Source organism: Falco naumanni, chromosome 4 (assembly GCF_017639655.2).
Source record: "Falco naumanni isolate bFalNau1 chromosome 4, bFalNau1.pat, whole genome shotgun sequence".
Classification (NCBI taxonomy): Eukaryota; Metazoa; Chordata; class Aves; order Falconiformes; family Falconidae; genus Falco; species Falco naumanni.
The window spans coordinates 1794697-1817578 of NC_054057.1; the positions used below are offsets into that span (position 1 = coordinate 1794697).

General features: G+C 39.8%; 1 protein-coding gene across 1 annotated transcript in view; it reads left to right on the top strand.

Moving 5' to 3' along the window:
• CPNE4 (copine 4) overlaps positions 1 to 22882 on the top strand; it is a 244413-nt gene that overhangs the window by 131272 nt on the left and 90259 nt on the right. Inside the window, exons 4-7 of the mRNA XM_040592437.1 lie at positions 9723 to 9794; positions 13661 to 13735; positions 19510 to 19593; positions 20071 to 20160. Coding sequence (XP_040448371.1) covers positions 9723 to 9794; positions 13661 to 13735; positions 19510 to 19593; positions 20071 to 20160 — 321 coding nt within the window. The remainder of the gene's footprint in view (positions 1 to 9722; positions 9795 to 13660; positions 13736 to 19509; positions 19594 to 20070; positions 20161 to 22882) is intronic.

Below are 22882 nucleotides of genomic sequence, written 5' to 3' on the forward strand. Positions count from 1 at the left end.
TAGATGTCTGTATGCCTCCTTAGGTATCTAAATACCTTTAAATACTTGGCCTTTGATCTCCTCCAAATGAAGTTGCTCAGTTCATTAGTAGAATGAATAATGTACTTTATTAGGTATGAATGTCATTTTCTACCAGGGCTGACTCGGAACACAGCCAATCATCAACACAGCACTCTCCCTAACTTTACCTAACCATTTAAGCACCTCAGTTATCCCCAGGAAACTCTTGGTTTGCCATTGCAGCATCGTCTCTGAAGCTGTAAGGTTTTCAGTTCTAGATGAATCTTGCCAGTCAAATTTAATGGAATTATTTGTACAGTGTGTACTGCTTTGTTTTTATATACTTCATCTTTTTGTATGTAGCAGTCTTTAGAAAAGCAATTTAAAATTTAGTTTGCTATTGTAATGAGTTATTATTATGCATAATTCTAAAAGGGCTGCTGCACTACATACTAATTAAATTCAAAGACCTTTTATGCTATTGATAAGCCATTTCCTGTAATAACATTATTGCCACTTGTGTTAGGGATATCTTTTTTTCTCAATGTTCTGTTTTGATTGACTGGTTTCAGCTACAGGTCTTTAACAAAGACAGGGAGAGGTATAATTCAGCTGTAAATAGACTGCGAGCTGATCAATGCTATAGGGAACAAAAGAAATCTTAAAGAGTGGTGAACATGGTACAGAAAGTATCATACATAGGAAGAGGATGATTATAGCAATAGAACTTTTCTTCCAAGAAACAAGAATTCTGTGAGCAGTTAGACTGCAACATCCTTCATTATGGACATACGCATCAGAACTTGCAGGGATTTCTGGGTATCTGTGAAGGGGTAAACTCATCCCCAAAACTTTTTTTTTTTTCCTTTTTTTCTTTTTTTTTTTTCCTTGAGAGTGGAGTAAAGTCACTGGCAAGGTCACCAGACCTACTGTTTGGTCTTTCTTCATGTTTGATGCACCTTCGACTGTCTGCCACCATTCACGAAAATTATTAGATGGGTTCAAAAGTTCCTGGAGGATAGATAGAAAGACACAAGCACATCAGAGTTGTACAAATCTTGCTTAGTCAAAAAATAAGCTAAAGGTGAATGTGTGAAGAAGAGAGAGATTTTACACTGTGAGCCAGGGCTACCTCAGTTCTGCTGCCCTTGCTTAAATTGGTCATTTACTGACACAGGTGAAATGTCGGTAAAGTCCATCATTTTATTTGTGGGTGTTCAGAGACTTTCAGTATTTGACTTGAATGGATTGTATTAAGAGCACATTAATATTGTAATTGACAGGCTTCAAGATACATTTTACAAATGTTAAATCTCCACTCATTTCTCAAGCCACTCTGGTTGTATCATTCTACTTACAGCAATATTGCAAAAGTTCTGCAGTTCTTCACTTGGGTGACTTTGTAGCTGTGAAAAAGGTGCTTTAAGGGGTTTAATTGTTTTTATGCAAGAAGGGGGGAGCTTAAGAGACCATGTGTCATAACTAGTAAATGCTTTTCATATGGGTATGTCCTGAGTTTTGTGTTTCACAGAATCCTTTCCTTCCTATGTACGGAGGATAAAAGTGATTTTGCAACACAGTCAGTTCATTTTAAGTGTGTTAAAATCTCTGCCCCAGCTTGGCAAGATAGCAATTGCTTGTCAAGAAAGGGACAGAACTCAGACAAAAGATTCTTTAGGTTAGGTAAGCTGTGCATTTTAGCACCTTTTGTAGCAAACAATTAAAAAAGCTGTAACTTTAGGAGGCCCTGAAAAAATCATTCAAGTCAACTGTTGCTTTAGAAAAGCAGACTGCTGTACAGTGCCGAGCAGTCTGAGCTTGGAGGTGAAATTTCACAGGTACTTGTCTCACTTGTTGAATCCAAGCAATGCCGAGCACAACATGAAAAAAAAAACAACCAAAAACCAAAGTAGTGATTGAAAGATGTGACACAATGATTCCTTTCTAAAAATGTGGAGGACAGCCCAAGAAGGCTTAAATAGTATTCATCCTCTCTCTAAAAGCAGTGAGGTGCCGGCAAAGAAGATGACAGTAAAATAGAGACAGTCTTCTTATAAAGTGGGTTTGAAGCATTTAATATTTTAGTAGGTATTACTTGATTTAACTGGAGAAGAGCAACTAACAATGTATTACAGGAATTTGAAGAATATCCTTTGAAAAGGAGCATGTTCATTTTTCAAATTGAGAAAAACCAAATGAAAATATGGAAGGCTGATGTAAGGTTGAAGACTCAGTCTTGTCAGTTCGCGGTATTAACTGAGCCCATCTTAAGACACTAAATCATAACTAAGAACTGAGGCAAAATGCTTCAAAAAGACAACTGCAGGGAACAGAATTAGCCCTTGCTGAAGTTTTAAGGAAGGAGAAGGAAAGAGAGCTGTGGTACTGTGAAATGTAAATCATGATATCACAGAGAAATGCCATTTGGGCAGAATGTGCTTCATAGCTGGCTTCACAAGCACCACCACAGGGAGGTGTACACACTGTTGTAACAAAGTAGTGCCACATTTGAAAAAAGGTACTGATAGCTGCATGTAATATGCCACTTGGGAAGCACATGCATAGTGTGAGCGAAAAGACGAGAAGATTAGCTCAGAGAGGTTGGGCAGATGACCAGTATCACAGCTAAAGGTGCATGGGCTAGCAGTCCAAAAGCAGCAGGAACGTTCTTGAGGCTTAAGCTACACACTGGTGCATGAGCTAACGTGATGCCAAAACCATGGACGAGACTGAGAGCTTACAGTGGTCATTTTGCAGCTAGAGAGGTAGTTCAACTGTGATTTGGAAAGATACAAATTTTAGCACTTAGGGGAGGTGGGAAAAGTAATGCATATTGAGTCAGAAGCCCTATCAAGCCACAGAGCTGATCAGGGTTAACATCCACTGGAGGGTACTTACACGTCTAATGAAGAATTTGCAGATATTAGCAAGGTGTTCTGGTTTTGACTGGGATAGAGTTTAAATTTTTTTTTCCATAATAGCTTGTATGAGATTAAGTTTTGGATTTGTGCTGAGAACAGTGTTGATAATACAGGGATGTTTTCATTCTTGCTGAGCAGCGCTTACACAGAGTCAAGGCCTTTCTGCTTCTCTCACCACCCTGCCAATGAGTAGGCTGGTGGGTGCACAAGAAGCTGAGGGGGGACACAGCCAGGACAGCTGACCTCAACTGAACAAAGAGATATTCTGTACCATATGATGTCGTGCTCAGCAATATAAAGCTGAGTGAAGAAGAAGGAAGGGGGGAGATATTTGGAGTGACAGCATTTGTCTTCCTCAGTAACCGTTACATGTGACGGAGCCCTGCCTTCCTGCGTATGGCGGAACACCTGCCAGCCCATGGGAAGTGGTGAATGAATTCCTTGTTTTGCTTTGCTTGTGTGCACGGCTTTAGTTTTACCTATTAAACTATATTTATCTCCGTCCATGACTTTTCTCATTTTTACCCTTCTGATTCTCTCCCCCATCCTACCTGGGGGGAGTGAGCAGGTGGCTGTGTGGTGCTGAGTTGCCATCTGGGATTAAACCACAACACAAAGTTGGTGAAAGAGTCAAGAGAGACATTTTTTGAAAGAGTATGATAGTTACTTTTCTTTTCTTATTATATCAACATGGTTCTAGGGGATGCGGTTAGAAGAGCATTCTCTTCCTACGTGTACCACTGCTGTTTGGTGGGAGGTTGCTTCTCCAGACTCAGGGTTGGATTGTGTGTGGCATCAAGGGCTCTGTACTGGGCAAGTGAATGCGTTTGATGGTGAAGATTCAGTCTGTGAAAAAGGCGTTTGGATCAAGTGAAAAATGCTAGTAAAATGTGACTAGCTGCTCTTTGCAGTCCTGAAAAGAGTTGGGTCTGCTAGAAGAAAGTTAAGCAACTGTGCAAGTCCATGTAACAGGAATAACAAATCTGGAAGAAGAATTAACACAGAGGTCCTGGGGAATGATTGTTTAGCTAAAGTTATTTGTCTGACTGTCCCAGCTGGCAAGGAAGAGATGCAAAGACTTCTTCAAGCTGTGTACTATGGAGGGAAATTTGTGCTTAACCTGGCTGTCTAGGCAACTAGATTTGGGCTTCCTGGAAGAAAATCCAGTGGACAGAAGAGCCCAGTGTGAATAAAGAATTTGAGACATTGAAGGAGTTATTTAAAATAATCCTAATCTTCTAGTTTTATAACCACAAATCTAAGTTGTGTACACTCTTACATGTCACTAAGCAGAGTATTTGCCAAGTCCTTGGTTCTGTCAAAATCAGAGACCAGTGGTTCACATGCCACAAGAGTTAACAAAAGCCAAGTGGCATAGGACATGAATAGAGAAGGAGCTATGGCCATTATCCATGGACATTCCAAGACGCCTTTAACAAAAGAACATCGGTGTTATGTCCAGAGCTAGGTATTATATAAGTCAATTTAATTGAAGAAAGTAAATAGACAGAAATAACACAGCTTTCTGATCCCAGAGCAAATGTGGGCTGTGACCATCGGGCCTCTGGCTCAGGGTGGCACCTTGGAAAACTGAGTCAATGCTGTTGAAAGAACTTTGACCAGTCCCAGCTGTCAATGTAAACAGGACTTCTCAGTATGATATAATGGGATTTATCTGTTCCCACCAATGCTAAATCACTAAATGCTAAAATTTTCTCATTAGTTTGATTGATAAGCATTGGGAATTCTGTATGGTATTATCGAAAGTTATCCTTATATTTGGTTAAGGAAGAACCACATGGGGAAATATATTTTAAAAGGTTCTTAAACAAGCCAGGTGAAATAGGTCATTATATTTCACAGCTCATCTTACACAGTGCTGATTAGTCATGACTCAGACATAGGAGAGAGCAAACATTCATCAGAGTCCCTGTCTCTGAGTGACTGCTGAGCAGTGCACTGTACACAGCTAGTGTCAGTGCCTTTGTGCTTTTTCCAAGGGTTGCATCTATTCATACTTCTAAAATAAATTTTTAAAAAAGCAAGGCACTTTTTATATATTGTAAATTGGCAGCAGGTGAATCCAGATCTGTCAGCCTATTCGGGCTTGTACGTAATAAGGCAAATTGAGATAATCTTCGAGGGAGTTTCCCACCCCCATATTACCACAGAGCCGATATCCCGTAGCACCACAGACAAGATGACCTGCTTTTATATTCTGTTCCTGTTCCCACCTCTTGCAAATGTATTAAGTGTGATATGTTTTATTGGACATGTGGCTGTCTCAGACCAGAACTGGGTAGTAGTTTATAGGTGGCAGCAGCAGCAAATAAACTTAACATCACTTCCTAAGTCTCTCTTAGCCTCACTTCTTAGATCTCTGAGATTTCTACATCCATTTCTTCACTGGTAGGTCATGGTTCTAATAAAATGTTAATGAAAAAATGTGTTCTAGAGATGTAATGAGATTTACTAGGGCTGAACTGGATTCTGCTATCTGTGTTTTAGGAAGACAATGCACTTCACATCAGTTTTGGAGAACAAAATAAATTTTTTCTGTGTAGTTGAAGTTGTAAAATGCAAGTATTTGAAGTAGAAATGTCCTGGTTTTGGCTGGGATAGAGTTAATTTTCTTCTTAGTAGCTGGTACAGTGCTGTGTTCTGTGGATTTAGTATAAGAATAATGTTGATAACATGCTGATGGTTTAGTTGTTGCTAAGTAGTGCTTGCTCTAAATCAAGGACTTTTCCAATTTCCCATGCTTTGCCAGCGAGCAGATATGCAAGAAGCTGGGAGGGAGCGTGGCCAGGACAGCCGACCCGAACTAGCCAAAGGGTTTTTCCATACCATCAAACATTGTGCTCAGTATATAAATTGCGGGGAGGTGGCCAGGGGAGCCACTGATCCCTGCTCAGGAGATGGCTGGGCATCAGTCAGTCGGGGGTGAACAACTGTACTGTGCATTGTACTGTGCATCACTTGTCTGGCTTCGTATGTATTTCTCTCTCTTTTTGTTGTCTCCCTTTTCATTACTATTATTATAACTGTTACTAGTAGTATTAGTGCTGTATTATATTATATTATATTACTATATTTTTAGATTTCAATTCTTAAACTGTTATTATCTCAGCCCACGAGTTTTACCTTTTTTTCTAGTTTGTCTCCCCATCCAACTCGGGGGGAGTGGGAAGAGAGGTGTGAGTGAGCAGCTGCATGGTACTTAGTTGCGGGCTGTGGTTAAACCACAACGAAGAGTCAAACCAAAGAGTTCTGGCAAATCGGAGACCTTTAGTTAATTACCTTCTTTTAAGCCATTTTGCCAGTTCAGCTATCTCTGTAACTCTGAACTTAGGCAAATGCTTTCTAGGCCCTTGAGTTTTCATTATTTAAGACTTGCTGTCTGGCAATCAGGTCAGCAAAACTTTTAATAATAATTTTCAGAAGATTTACACTGATACGTAAACAATGAATATGACATATAATCGATGGCAACTTCTTTACCAGTGGTTCTTTTAATCAATGAGAGCTGGTTTGCACAGCGCATGAACAGAAAGGGCAATTTACAGCTAAGGAAAATAGATTCTTTGACAGTTACTGCAATGATAGCCTGCAGATCCTAAATCACTAGCTACAGTTTGAGGCAATGATGTTGGCACATTGTTGCCAGATGGAAGATTCATTTTACTGGCCACTTAATTAGCAACTGATAAACGGTTGCACCCAAATACACGTATTTACGTATGCAGAATGCTTACAGTGTCACAATGATGCTAATGGCTTAGAGAGCAAGTCTTATTAATGCAATCTGCTAATGGGAATGTCAGAATGAATTATCTTCTCAGGAACTGCAAGCTGTCTACCTGCCACCTGCATGGGAGCTCCCAAGCTTCAGGTTTCTGTCTGCCTGATGCCTCTTGAAAGCTGGGACACTTTTCAAAGCGGCAAAGGGAACTGGTGCAATTTGGGTAGTTCAGGGGGAGAGATCCTGATGTTTCTAAAGGAGTCTAGCTAAAGAATGGGTTCCCATCCAAGTTCTATCTCATACCACGGGTATATATATGTAACATATCTGAAAAGGTTTCCGGTACACAATACCCACAGCTTTCAGTGAAAGAGCTTAATGTGTTTTACAAAGTTGTCTGTGCATCTTGAGGAAGGTGGAGGTCATAGAGATAAAGGGCCTTGCTCCCCAGCTGCCATAATTAATTGTCTGGTTGGTACAGAATTTAATTATATATTAAGAACAATCTGTCATATTTCTGTATTACCTCCCATCTGAGAATCTCAAACAAGTTTTTTTAAACTGTACCTCACAATTCACGAGAATGCAACAATTTGTTCTTGATCTGGTTTAGCTGGCAAGAAAACAGAGATATGGGTGACTTACGGGGTCACAGCAAGCACTCTTTCCAAGATCCTACAGAAGAAAAATGACATTTGAATCGTGGCATTACTGGTCATCTTACCTTTACTCCTGTCTGTTGTTGCCACTGACCAATATCAGTGGTCAAATCCAAAAGTTAATATGCAAAAGTGAGTGAGATGATGGCAGCAGGCTGGTTTATGGAAAGCGGTCCAAAAAGGATGCGTGTTAAATTATTCACTTAAGTAATAACAAGCTGCAAAAATACAGTGTAAGAAACAGCTGGCAATCTGACATGGTCATAAAATGAACATTAGTTAACAGTATCGTGATGTTCTTAAAATAAGTCAGATGCTATTCTGGAGTGTATCAGCAGCACAGCTTGCAAGATATGAGAAGCTCTTCTTGCATAGGAAGAACCAGGAGTATTATGTCCAGTTTTGAGCATTACTCTTAAGAGTAGGATATAGGCCAGTCAGTGAGGGCTTAGCAGAGAGCAGTGGAAATGGCTTGAGGGCTAGAAAATTTGGTCAAAAAGGAAAGAGAAAACAAACTTGGGTTCTGTACTCTAAAGAAGACTGTAGGGAGTTGCTGTTAGTCTTCGGGTACAAAGGCTGCTTGAGAGAGGAAGGGAAAAAGATTGTTTCACTTATTCATGGTGCGTTAGACAGAAATAATGGGCTTAATCTGCAGATAATTGGGTTAGGTGTTAGAAAAACATATTTACAGTAAGGATAATGAATAGCGTAATAAATTGCCAGAGGAGTGTGTTTCCCTCTACCTCTGGATATTTTTAAGAACTGATTAGACACACACCTGTCAACTATAGCTGACCCAGGTGTACTTGGTCCTGCATTAGGACCGGGAAGCTGGGTAAAATAATTCTGGATGTCTGGTCCACCCCTGTGGCAGGCCTGTGTTCCAGCCCTGTCATGGCTCTTCTATCTCACATTTAAAGCCCATTTAAATTGTTTTCTTTCCTGCTGCTTCTGTCATGACAGTAGCTAAGAATAATCTGAGCTGCTGATTTTGCTTTTCTGTTCAATTCAGCAAACTGATGGGCAGGACAAACATGTTTCGCTATGGAGATGTTGGGCAAAACTTTACATCCTATTGACTCCAGTCTCACAGTGCCTTTTTTGCCTGGCCATGGCTTTGCATTACTCACACTCCTCTGGCTCTGGCCATTACCCACTGATGTGGTTTATTGCCGAAATGTGTATGATGCCCAGGACTCTAATGAGGGGCCTGGAGCCATTCTTCTGCCTTGATGATTGCCTCTCCTTTACAAGTAATACTTATGCATGCTTTGCCAAAGATGTCTATTTGTGGATGATTTTATTTGAAGTGTTATGGATTAGCCATGAGGATGAGGTTGTCCAAGTACTGTTGGATGTGGGAAAGGACTGTTTCTGGTATAAAAGCCACATTCCAGAGGTTAGGGATTTTTGTAGGGCAGAAGCAATGTTTTGCTCAGTATCTGCACAGCACAATCCTGCTGCAGTATTGTCACATTAAAAATTATACTGATTGTGATTCCTAAGCTGTATTTGGAGTTAGCTGTACCTCTGTCTACATTTGGAAGTTTTCCAATTAAAAAAACAAATAAATAAATACTACATTAACTTTACAGAGAAGAGGGACCTAATATACTGGGACATCACTATAGCTTACAATTATGCATTATTGTAAGGTTTTTTCCTCTTCTAGTATTTTTACTGGTCTGATTATAAATGTTTCAGGATGATTTGGGAAATTTAATGATTATTATATATGGGAAATGACACCTTTTGTTAGTGTCACTCTGGTAACATTTATTTGAAGTACATTTATTAATTGGTCAACAGAAAAGTTCATTTGCAATGCTGAGTTCTAGAGGAGGTCTGGTACCTGGTAAGCAAAGGAGGCAATTTTGGAACTAAAACTATGGGGCAGATTGCTTGCTTCTGTCCTGAGCTTAGACTTGCTGATATTTTGAAATAAAATAAGTGTCTTCTCTTTGAAATGGCTTTCAGTTTCCTGTAAAAATAAACAGCTTTTGGAGGCATCTATGATAGATTTGCTGTGTACAGCTGTCCTCTGACTGCCTTTTAAGTCCATTTAAAGCTTACTGCTGTCCTGCTGTCACCATTGTTGCAATAATTGAGGAAAATCAGAGATGTGGTTTCCACTATTCTGTTAAACTCAATGAACTGTGTTCTTCCCATTCAGCCCCACCCCTTCTGCTTGCTTTGTCCTTCCATTGCATCCTGTCTGCAGGCTTCCTTGGGAACCTTTCTTCTCAGTCATGGTCTTACTGTGCTAACTTTGATCATGGATTAAGACACTACCTTGATTAAAAAAAAAAAATCAACATAAAATAAAAATAAGCCATGTGTTCACTACAGATTCGATTTCCCCCCCCCCCCCCCCCCCCCTTTGTTTTTATTTTTCTGCAGATTGTTTCTCAGAGGAAACTCTCCAAGTCCTTACTTAAACATGGGAACACAGCAGGAAAGTCATCTATAACAGTAAGTCAGTCTTAAATACAGTCTTATTTTCCTGTTATTTTAAAATATCTGATGTGACTAATGCTCCCTAAAAGCATCCTGCTAAGTCACCAGAACAACCCTTGATTGAGAAATGTATTAGAATTGTTTAACAGATTACTTGTACTGTTTCAGGCAAATGCTTGTTGTAAGGAAATGGCAACAAATAATGTATGATTTGTACAAAAGCACAATATTTACTACTACATTTGAAGTACTCTGATGACAGCAAGAAAGTTGTGCTGCTTGAATACTTTTAGTTGAAGTTCTAGAACCTTCAGAAATTTATTTTGGCTTGCTTTGACACATGAAGGAGTCTGATGTTTCTTGGACTTTGGGCTTTTTCCAGTTTCTAGAAAAAAAAAAGAAGAAAAAAAAACAACTCAGAAAACACACAGACACCCAGCAATACCGCATGCAAATCCAGAAGTTTGCTAAGAATAGGTATTTTAGCTGTGTTGTAACACAATTACACACTGGATAGTTACAGACCCATGTGTATCTTGAAATCTGCAAATCAATGTGTTGACTGTCTTTCATCTTTCTTATTGCTGGCTTGTTTGGGAAGATCAAGCTTGTCTGCACTGAAGCTAGCATCAGCAAGCTTGTGACATTTGCAGCTCTGCTTTAAGACAAAGGCTACAGTAAAATATTCTGCTTTGGGGATCTCTGCTCTGTTGCCTCATGGGGTTGAGAAAGGAGTTTTCTTCCTTGATGTGCAATTAGCCAGATGGGTTTCTTTTGGCTTGATTGTTTGGATTTTTTTTCCTCTCTTCAGACCCAGAAGAGACAGCAGACTGTGAGAAATAATGATTTCTGAGAGCCCAGGGAATTTTCTTTCTTAGATGTCTTCCTTGCTTAGCTGGGAAGTGATTTGCTTAAATGCATAAAATAAACTCATTTTTGGTCTGGGGTTGGAAGGGAATTCCCTGTTCATCTGGCTGAACTGAACCAGGAGAGACCTTTTCTTCTTGAATAATTTGGTGTGGTTTGCCTGCTGGGATTAACTGGGCATACTTCATCTCGTCCATCCCCACTGTGTTCTAGATGCTCTTCCTGTTTTGCGAGGGACACAGAGTTTAGTCTTGTGAAAACACAAATACTCTAGTTCAACTAAAATCATTAGGCTTCTTTGTAGAGTGTTCTGGCAAAAAATAATGCTCTGTGATATACAGAAGATGAGAGAAAATGCGTTAATAGTTCCTGCTGGCCTAACACTGGATGATAATTGTGAAATGCAGACCTTGGTTCCTTGCTTTGGCTCTCGGCCAGTAGTACTGAAGAGCAAGCTGACTTTACTTGAATGGGAGAAACTGAACTCAGACAAAAATTACTGTGTGAAAAGTTTGCTATCTTGACAGAATAAGTCAAAGTGGATTATTTGTCAGTGTTTCTGGACCTGGGGGCATACCAGTTGTCTGTCAAGTATGGAAGTTACAAATACTAGTTACCTAACTCATTCATTGTACTGAATTACGGGGGTTTTGTAGGATTTTGAAAGTTCCTATCTTGGAATGTTTTCTTGGAATTTTATTAGCCCTTTGTATAACGTCTCACCACTACAGTTTTATTATATGGCTGTGGGATGAAAACAGGGCATTGCTCACCTTCTCCACTAAGAAGTCTGTCAACCTTTGTAAGAAAGGGTTCATTCTTTTCAGTTAAAAATATTTGTGAGACTTGGTGTGCAAATCCTGGAGCACTGTTGGTCATATACAGCTTATGATCTTTTAAAACATCAGACTACATGTAAATGTGTCAGACTTTATAGGCCAAATTTCCAGCAAGCTCACATTTGCCTGGAACGTGTGAAACACCACATATGTGCCTGTGTGATGGTACTTTAATGCACAGTTAAGCAACTGTGCTCCTACATGGCTGTATGTGAATATTTTGCATGAGGAAGCACCACGGTTCACTGGCTGTGATGTGTCATAGCCAGAACAGGCTCAACTTGGAGAATTTTACTTAATTTAATTAATTGCCAATTAACATAAACTTTTAATTACTGATTGATATTAAGCAACAAATATGACTAGCAAACTCTTAGGGAAAATATCTTTCTTCACCCTCCCCTGGACTCATCTCCTGGCCCCTTCATAGTCTCCACTCCCTTTGCCTTCACTAGATGTTAAGCTCAGTCCCTTTGGTGAGGTGATGGGTAGCACAGGTCAGGATCAGAGCATAGTGATTTTTTTTTTTTTTTTGCTGCTCTTTGTTACCAATTTTTTCAGCCCTGCTATGGGCTTACACATGAGCAACAGTCTCTTTGGAGGCATCCTTGCTCCAGTGTAGGTTTACCTGTGGGTACAGGCCCTCAGAGGTATCTCCTCTGGCATGGCACACCTCCTTCCAAGAGTGCATCTCCAACTGTGTCCCCAACAACATCCCCTTCGCCATGCTTCCTCCTGGATCATCTTTACATGTTGCCTCGCAGGCCTCCTAGTGCTCCTCCCTTTGTGCCTCCTGCCTCTACCAGCCGCTGCCCTTTCTTAAATATGTCCACACAGAGGTGCTGTATGCACCTCTGACGGGCTGATGTTTTGGGGTGCAGTTTGTAGCCTCTGCCCACTGCCAAGCCAGCTGGAGCTGGCTGTGACAAACACGGGGCTGTTCTCAGCCTCCCCACACAGGTCACCCCTGCAGCCCCTGCTACCAAACCCCTGCCAGTTATGCCCGATACAGAGTCTAAGTTTCCAGCAAAGAAAGAAAAAAATCTGTGATGCTGAAGTTTATTGAGGCTGTGGACAGCCTGGCTAGTTACTGGGAGCTGCATATGTGGGCAGTGAAAGCATCCCACACTGCATGCTCTGACTGCAGCTCTAGCCTCAGCAGCCTTCAGCTGGTTTTTTGAAGAATAGTGGGGGTGTCCCAAGTGGCTCCCAAGGAGTCTGGAGTCCGTGTAGCGGAGACAGTCTGAGCCTGGCCGGGGACTGACGTGGCTGACAAGTGTGTGGCCATGGGCGTGAAACGCTCAATAAGTTGGTTCTTTGGGGCGATTTAATCTGTGGGGAGAATATTTGCAATAGGGAAAGATTTTATAACTGTCAAATAGAATGTAGCGTGGTTTGTTTCAAACATTTTCCAGTGAAATAGCCCAGGTTTCGTTAATACCCTCTCTCTACTGAACCATTCTAATGGCTAGTCAGGAAGACTGTTTATGTTGGTTTTGTTGGGTTTTTTAACAGTATTGCACAGCACAGCAACTGGCATCATTATTAGCCTAGCCTACACCATTTGAAAGATTCACACTAGATTATTTTTTTTATTTATTACTTTTTTTCTGACTCAGTCTAGAGTAAATGGTTTTGCTGATGTAGCTATTGCAGAAAAAACTATACCAGAACTCCTCTACTTTAAGTGTGCCTTTCGTGGCAACTAAGATGGGTGACTTCACTCCTTTTTCCATTTAGCTTGCCGAATGATGCTGAAGCAGCATAAAAATAATTAAACTTTACACTGAAGTAATACAACTCTTGTATAGCTTTTTTGTTTCCTCGGACAGTGTGATACTGTGAAATTCTCCCTTGTCCTACCTGAGGAAAAGTACTTGGTCAGAGGAAGGGGATCCCTGATGGATGCTGATGTCTGTCCATTGACAAGTGATTGACAAGGCATAGTTGTGTGTTACAAAGTGATTCAGGTTTGTAGGCTTAACAGGGTGGCACCGATCCGCTGAGCAAAGGATTCACTGAATGCTTTTAGCCCTTCCAGACTGCAAAGAGAAATGTACTAACTTGTACCACATTTCAGTTTCCTAATGGGGTCTAGAGTCTTCACACTGGAAAATGGCATCTTACTCCCCTTCCATTACACCATGCAAAACTCAAATGTAGCTTTCCATTTAGGTGATTGCTGAGGAATTGTCTGGCAATGACGACTACGTTGAACTTTCATTCAGTGCACGGAAATTGGATGACAAGGTAAGCTGCTTGATATTAACCTTACTGAAAGATACAAGAATGCCAGCAAGTTTAATTTGATGAGATTTTCCCTAACAGATATTTTTTGCTTATATTATTAAACACATCAGAGATTTCAGATGAATGTTCACAATGAGGCTTACCACAAGTTGCAAAGTAATTAAAAAAAACCCCAATGGAATCTAATTAAAACCAAGACAAGTTAATTACTTTATAACCAAGACAATTTAATTATTTAAAATGAGACAGAGCAGAAGTGCATAGAGAAGTGAAACTTTCTATAACTAGTCAAAGATGTTACAGTTGAAAGTGTCTTAAAACAGAGCTAGAAAACTTCATAACAGCTCAGTTATGATACGCATTTTGTTCAACAAAAAGAAGCTTTAATGTAAGAAAGATTCTTGAATGTTTGTTAAAAGCTTTTTTCCTCCTTAATAAGAAAGTTCTCCACTGACTTAAACACTACTCTTCATTATAAGGACTACCTCCTTCTGAAAATATCTACTGTTGTTTAGCAATATATATATATATATATATATGTGTATATAAAATAAACATCTCAAGCAACACACAGCCCCAGAAATGGAGATGGCTGCTTGTAAGGCACACTCCCTGTTATCTCAATGTAATAGCAGACATAATTATTTGAGGTAATCAGGGGAATATCTTTGTAGTTAATAGATGTCATAAGACTACGATCCTGTTTAGATCATCGGGCTTTACATATAATTGAAGATCAGATGATAACAATTGTACTGGATCACAGTATCTACTATTAGTATATAGTCTCTTCTTATACGTGAAGCTGCTTCTAATTGGAAACATATATTAACACTACAGAAAAGTTTATCATTCTGGTGCTCCAAGCAAATGCTTGTAAACATTTGACATGTAAGTAGTTTAAAATCACATTAGTGAGAGTATTTTTGGATACATACATCAGATTTTCAAAATCAGGCCATAACTGATGAATAATATTTTCGGTTGAAACTACCGGAAAATCTCAGGCAAGCAGAAAGTACACAGAAAGATTAATAGTACTGGAATTTATGTAGAACATACAGGTAAATAACATTACTGTGCTCAGGATCATTAACAATCATAAATGATCAGGGCCTGAATTTGCTTCTCATCTGAAAGATTAATTACCTCTTCCTCCAGAGTTGCTGAAGTCTTAATGTTTCCAAATCATGTATTTACGTGTCAAAATGTAGATTTACCAACCTCTCTTTAGACAGCCATCTTTAGATGTGATTTCCAAAGTTATACACGTTTCTTCCTGTTGCACATGCTGTCACATGTAGATAAAAGGAAAGGATGTATACAACATAATAAGACTCTACTTCGTCATTCCTTTTCCACGAATGTAAAATGTGATCTGGTGTAAATATTATGATTGCTTATGACTCTTGGTATAAATTAAAAGGATGCTGCCAGAGTGCACTTATGAGCCAGGTCAGTGCTGTCTAGGCAACAGCTTTAGAGAGTGATTGAAACACTATATGGGGATAAGTTAAGGAGGATCTTTCTGAAATATTGCAAGAATATTATAATTTCTGACATTTTAACATGTCCAGTCAATGTGGGCTTCATCTAATAAAAAATTCCTGGATGATGCAGTGTGCGGCTCAAGCAATGACTCATCATGGGTTATCTGAATCAAAACTCCTGTCTTCAGCTGATTAAAATCACTGGAAGCCTATTACAGTTGAAAGCAGTCTTCCCGTTTCCTCCAGCTAGGGGTGTAGCTCTAAACTTGGCTGAACCTTTCCTTACCTCATTTATAAGAAAAGGCTATGGCTTTTGGTATGGCTTATAATATACTTTGATGTCAGTAGATGCAAGGCCCTATTAGTCATTTTGCAATTACTCAAATTGTATAGTTCAGCCCTTGGTGAAAAAGCATGTGTTCCTATGTCACATGAAGATAAAAAAAAAATCAGAGAATTGAGAAGAGCCCATCTTGTAAAATCCTAAGCATGGTTTTGCATGCCTCTCCCTACTCAGAGAAGTGAACACCTGAGTAGAGATGTAACATCAGAGAAGCAGACTGAGAGCTGGAACTGCCCTTGGAGTCTCCTGAAAGACAGAGGAAGCCTGTGGAAGCAGTTGTTCATGCTCTGCTACACAGGGTCACCTTTGTAACCCCAGGGATTCCTGAACTGGTAGCTGTGGAGGTGGCAAAAGGCAAGGTGAATTATGATGTCTTACAACTTGCAGGTAAAGGAAGAGGTGGAAGGAGGTTCTGGATGTGCTTTAAGGATAAAAAGAAGAAGAATTTCTTTCCATCTATTACCATCAGTGGTAACTTGGATGGACAGGAATTTTCTTCCTCCATCCTTTAAAAGAAAATTCTTTGAGAGAGGATCCAGACCGGTGTCCTTAAACATGTGAGTTTCCTCCACTAAGGAAAAAGATGTAAACCACACAGTTTTGGCAGATTAAAGAAAATATGCTTGTTGTGTTTGCTTTTACTCCCTCCACATAAAACTGCAAGAATTTTAGAGAAGACACAAAACAAGTAAGGCCTACTCAATTTTCCCTGGAGGCATGGCTGAAAAATTCAGTGAAAAATTATAGGAAAGTCACAGGTATGAAATTTTCCTTTACTTAACTGACTTTGCAGAGATAAAGGTTGGGGTTTTTTTATCGCAGTGCTTGCTTGGAAGGTGTAACTGCATTTTTATGTTTTATTGAAGCCCTGTCAGCTCAGGTGGCACATCTTTGTTTCAAGAGACCCACTGAGAACACTTCAGAGAAGAACAATGTCTTTTGGAAAGTTTCTATTGCATTAATAGCTGTGTCATAATTACCATAACAAGCAGCTAAATTTTTATGATAGTTATAATATATTATGAGCACTGAGGCAGGCAAACTCTTTTCCTGTTCTGAGAGGCAGTTATTTCTTGGGAAAGATTCTCCAGCAAATGTCTGCAAAATACAAGCTCCAATATTACTTTTTTACATAATTCCCTGGTACTAAACTACTACTACTACTACTACTACTACTACTACTACTGCTACTACAAATAATCCTTAAATGCCCTGTGTTGCTGCTGAAGAATTTTCAAAATTATTAGTGTCTTTTGGCTACTTCAGCCCTTTCCTGAGAGACCTCTTTCACCCCAAAACCTGAATTTTAAGAAGTGTCATGCTCTGAAGATTAATATACTAAAAGATGTGTCAAAGTAGTTACTCAGAAACAGAGGTAGCTAAATTTTTAAAGTTTAAGCCAGGTACTTGTGTTATTGCTGTGTAACTGCTGCACATACTGAAAGAACAACACGCATTATGCCACCAGCACATGCATTACATTAATTATTTAACCATTATTAAAATATCAGAACATTAAACCTTTATTGCAGCTATTCTTCTTTCAGAGGATATTCTTGTGAGATAATGCAAAGCTGTTAGATTCAGCGTAACAACCAAAAAGCTTTGAAAATGTTAATAGCTATGAAACAAAATGTTTCTTCAGCTTACCATTTTTGAGTTGTTATGAAGCATCTTGAATATTGAAGGATTTTTTTTTTGTTTGTACCTTCATTCGGAAAGGAATTAGGCTTTGTTTTTGCATTGAAGGGGAGGTGATACAAGCTGTCATCCAGCATTAAAATCTTTCCCTTTAGGTGGTATCGCCTTGGTAGTTAAAACCAGATATTAAAATTACTTCCCTTTTGCTGATTTGCTGTTTCAACTTTCATGATACTCAACCGAGAATTATGATATATTTTGATTCTTACACAAAATCCTGGTTTCCCCTCTGAATTTTTCTGCACTCCAAGGTACATTCTTTGGATGTATCATCTTGAGATGTTTTATTTCAGATAACTTTTCTTGTCAAACTTGCATTTGATAAAGAATCTGTTAACATTAAGCTTTTACTCAGCTTCAATCAGTATGCCTATGTGTGAGAAGAGGCAGCTCAACCTTTTTTAACCCTATGCACTCTGGATTTTGGTGTCACTGTGCTGAAACCAGCACCCCCACTCTCTGCTTGTTCTCTTTGCTATGCAGTAGTAATCTGGCAGAATTTGATCACCAAAGCCCCCTGTTTACTATCAGTTTCAAGTGCTGAATGGAGTCCAGATACTAAAACTACATCACGACCTTGAGGCAAACTCTGGAGTTACAGACTTTGTTGGGTTTTGTGCTGGTTCTACACACTCTTACATTAAATGTCTTGCGTCCATATAATTGGAACAAATAAGCAAACATCTGGCTTTGTTGGTTAGAGCTCCACATGGTAGGATCTAACAAATACATATGCATGTGCTTTGCTTCAGTTCCTAAACATACTGTTGCCTTTTCTCTAGGAGGAAAAGAAATAGATGGTTCACAGAATGGCACTGAACACAATCTTGATAGGTGTCAAATTTAGGGCATGGGAAAACCTTTAGGTTGCTTGAGCCTTGCCCAAGGCTTCATGGTCCCTAGCAACTCACTTCCTTCTCCAGACTTTTAAATTAAGGTGTCCCTTTTCAAAGCCCTGATATCTTTGCATGTTTCGCAGCTGTGGAATTATAAAAATGTGTCAAATTGTAAAGAAAATTTACATTTTACAAAAATGTAAAACTGGTCAAATTTTAAAGACATACTTGGAATAGCATCTACCTGAAGCTGTTCCTATCCCAATGGCTATCCAGCTAGTCAAAAATAAGTATGGTGTGCATTTGGTATGGAGAAAATTGTAGAACTATGCATATTACAGTCATTTTTACATTAATGCTTTTATGGAAACGCTGGGAGAGCAAACTTCCCAAACTGATGTGGAGGTGTGTGGTTTTGGATATGGCCTATAGAGAAGAATGATACTGATATGCATAGAGTTAATCATGTGGCTCTTTTGTAGAAGAAAATAAAGATGGGAGTTGAAACTACAGAAAATGGTCTGAGTCCATTTGAATCCTGCTCTTGCAGCTTTGCACAGTTAGAAATTTGAGTTAGCCAGCTTTCCCCCTCCAGCCGTGGAGGGCTAACACCCAGCTACTCTTCTGCCTCCCAGCCAGCAGGTCCAGAAGGAATGTCATTGAAACAAAAGAAGCTGTGGCCAGACTGAGACAACGCTACAGAAAGTAACTTAATCTAGGTTTCTGTAAGAACACTCAGGGTTATTAGCTAGATGTAAGACTAGAGGGTGTTTGCAGTGCAGTGAGTATGTGAACCTTAATGTCTGTCGTGGATTTGCTTGTACTTAGAGATATCAAGTAATTTTCGGCACTCCCCTGCTCTGTTTGTCATCTTAGCATGGACCGTATTATCACATCCCAAAGAGGACTTGCTTCTTTAACCTTCTTTAATCTGTCTTGCCAGTACTTGTGTTAGGTGGTAGCAGCACTATGTCTTGGTCAATTAACTTCTGTTTTGAGAGGGTGGGTGAATAGTGTGAAATTCAACCCCACTGTAGAATATGCTTCAAAGGGCCTTGCATGATAAAACTGATATCAAAAGACCAAATGGGTTATGGGGACAGAAACAAGTTAGGTGGATGAAGGAGCTAAAGCTCAGTAATCCGGACTGGGTTCAAGCAGGTAAAAAGCTCTAAAATGATATTTTGACTGCCATGACTGAACAGCCAAACTGAGAACAGCAATGCCACAGAAATCCTTGTGGAACAAGGACAAGAATGAAATATTGCTGAGAGACACCAAAGGGCACTAAGCCATGCTGACTCTCCTTTTTCATTAGCAGTCAGGGAAGCACCAGTGCACTGTGCCTGAAAAGCTCAACGAAAAAGAATTCTCAAGAGTAACCTGTCCTATATTTTATTTTAGGATTTTTTCAGCAAATCTGATCCTTTTCTGGAGATTTTCCGCATGAATGATGATGCAACCCAACAACTTGTTCACAGGACTGAGGTAAGGAATAGGGTTGGATTTACTTTCCAAGGACACAGGTGGGCTTTCAGGAGAAATAGTTTATGCTTCCCATGTCATAAAAGGTGTTGCAAGCACCCACATTTAAAAACTCTTCTATCTCTTGTGTAATTACATATAGCTATAAACTGATGCTGCCCATCTCCGTTGCCTGGTCCTGTCTGCCTTCCATGGCTCCCAGTTCAGGGATGTATTCTGCAACCTCTCTGTAACATCATCTGTGTATGGGACCATTTCCCACCTGTGCTCCTTTTTGGGGCTTTCCAGAGGAGGCATATTGCAAACTGCAGGTTGCTCAAGGGCACATATCCCATGCATGTTTTTCTGCAAACCTCCAGCTAAGCTCTGTGTTCTTCTCTTTCCGGTGAATGTACCATATTGAAAATTGTGGCTCTTGTTAGCATTCTGTTTGGAGATGAGCAAATGTTAAGGGTTCCGTTCCTTTCTTTTCACTCACAGGTTGTGATGAATAACTTAAATCCAGCCTGGAAGACCTTTAAAGTGTCTGTAAATTCTCTGTGCAGTGGAGACCAGGACCGCAGGCTAAAGGTCAGAAGTCATTCCTACTGTTTGAATAGTTCTACTCATAGAAAACAAAACTTTGTCTCTCTTTTTCAATTGAAGATTGCTACCCTGAACTGCCCTTTTTGATGGAAAAGATGATCACACAGCTGCTTTATGATTACCACAATCAAATTAAGGATGCAGAGAAGTCATAATCCACTGTAATCAGTAGATTATGCTCTATACTTCTTACAGAAACCTCAGAAAATGATGGGGCTGTTTTTGCTAATCAGTTGGATAATTTGAACCCACTATCATTTAACTGGTGGAAGTATATTCAAGGGAAGTGGCAGCTCTACCACTGTTTTAACTACTATTTCCTCACTTATGTCTGGAGACCCTCTGTAAAAGAAGCGCTGAACTATGAGATCTGTTATATTTGATAAATAGGGTGGCCACAAAAAGATCTGCACCATAGTAATGACAGTGTTACTAGTCAGCAGAAAGAATGATTGTTGGGAACTTGGAGCTTTTTGTAGAAAAATTCATCTTCTGGGTAATTTGTGTTAAATCAAGGCTGAATCCAGTTATTCATAAACTCTAATCAGGTTTAAGAATAATACTAAATTAAAACCTGTTAAATGAAGAGCACTGTCCTCATTGGCTATTCAGCCCCTTGGACCTGATGAAAGGACATTGGACCCAAAAGTATGTTGGTGGGGTTTTTTTCTTACCTTTCCAAATTAAATAATAAAAAAATTTCCTCTTTTGTCATTATAGCTGCCCAACCCTGCAGAACCTGTATGGTAATTTTTCACTCAGCAGAATGTGCTGTGCAGATAGGAAAACTAAAATGCCTGGTGTGTATATGTTACAATGTATGCCACGAATGGGTGGAAAAGGTAAAAAGTGGTCTTATGAATTCTTGGATTTTTACTGGTCATGATAATTGTGATTTATAACTTCACAAAATAGCACTGTTTTTATGGAACAACAGTGGTACGGACACAGAGTTTGTACAGTATTGGCATGCACGAGAAAGGCACAGGTATGAATGGTTATTTTTATATGTTGTTTGTGTCCTTTGTGGCACTGTTGGACAAACAAGATGAGTCCAAAAGAATGCGGAAGTTTGGGAAAACAATGAGAGATGTAGCAAGGAAAAGTGAAGGATGAAGTAGATGGAGCACAGGATACTTAAGAGGCCAGACCAACATGTTTGTGACAGGTGCATCTGAGAAGTTGGAAGGAAGCTCAGCACCTCAGATGGTACAGGGAAGCAGTTGTGAAAGATCTTTCCATTTACCCCTTAGTCAGTAAATGGTCAAACCAATTGAGTTTGGCATGTCCAATGGGATTGAAACAGAGGTGTAGCAGATGAAATAGAGAATGAGGTGTAGGGAAAGAGCAGCCTCCATTATAAACTGCAAGCAAAATTAACAGTATTGGCTAAAGAGGATTTCTAATACAAATTAAGAAATGTAGAAGAGGTTTTTGCTGTACTATGCATAGGACGGTAACAATGTCAAGTGTCATGTTACCTTGTAAGGCTGCAATTTTATAAGTTTCCTGGGTAGATTAAATATCTGTGAAGTTGCCTGAACATAAGTGAATTACTTTGTGTTGTATGAGCAATGTAGATCTCCAGGAGAGGAAAAGAAAAAGAGCTAAGAGCAGCTACCTTCCAGAGGTAGTAACATGAGTGACTCAAAGGATGGTCAAGGACAAGGAGCACTGCCATGGCTGGAGCCTCCATTGGCACCTCTGATGACTGGGCTGCTACTTCATGACAAAGGGGAAGTGCTGGAATAAGCACAGACAGTGCATCTTTGGACAGTGAGTTCACTTCACAATTCAGACAGGGCTGGGAGCTGAGCTTTTGCCAGGAGTAAGCCTGGAAAGGCTTGGAAAGGGAGGGTGAGCAATTCTTTGATGTATCAGAGAAGGGCAAGCCACTGGTGGGACATATAGGCAGAGGGGACATGGTTCAAGCAGGTAGGAGTGCTGTAGCTGCTGCAGCATTCTGTGAAGGTGAGAGGGAGCAGGACTGAAGAGGGCAATGCTAAAGAACATAGTATGCTCAGAACATGAGATGCTGAGAGGCTGAAGGAGAGATGTAATGTGACATTATCTGTGTTATCTGTAGCCTCTCTGAGGGTGCACTGTACACAACCAGATGCAGAAAGTTGCACCCTGCATCTTCCTTGGCACAGGGTCCCAGATCACATAGTCCAGCTTGTATCTGACAGTAACAAGCAATTATTTGTGCCTGCCCTTATAGGATCTGCTTCTTGAGGCAGCTTAAATCGAAAAGGGTGACTATATAGGTTTCAGACAAGAGATGAATCAGATTTCTGCCACTCAGATGAAAAGCAGAATTAGCACAACACTGCCTTCACCACATTGTGTATATCTGGCCTTTAAATCACTTAGATGAGAAAACCTAGGAAGAGATGCAAACAAAATGTGAAGCTTAGAAGGTCAGAGAAAGTGCCAAGTGTGTAAGGATAGAGAAAGGTGGTTCTGGAGGAAGAAACATGCTATCATCTCTTCAAAACTGAAGTGAGAAGTATGAGAATAGCTAAGATTTCAACTTGGGCAGAAGAAGATAGGTCTGGGAATAAAGGGGGTCTTTGAGCTATGAGCAGAGAGACAGTAGTTGAATTTTTTGCAGATGATACTGCCAAGAGACAGGCTCAAGAAGTAGGGAAGAGGAACAAGAATAGTCTTTCGGATTGCCTGTAGAGAAGGTGAGGGGAAACTCAGT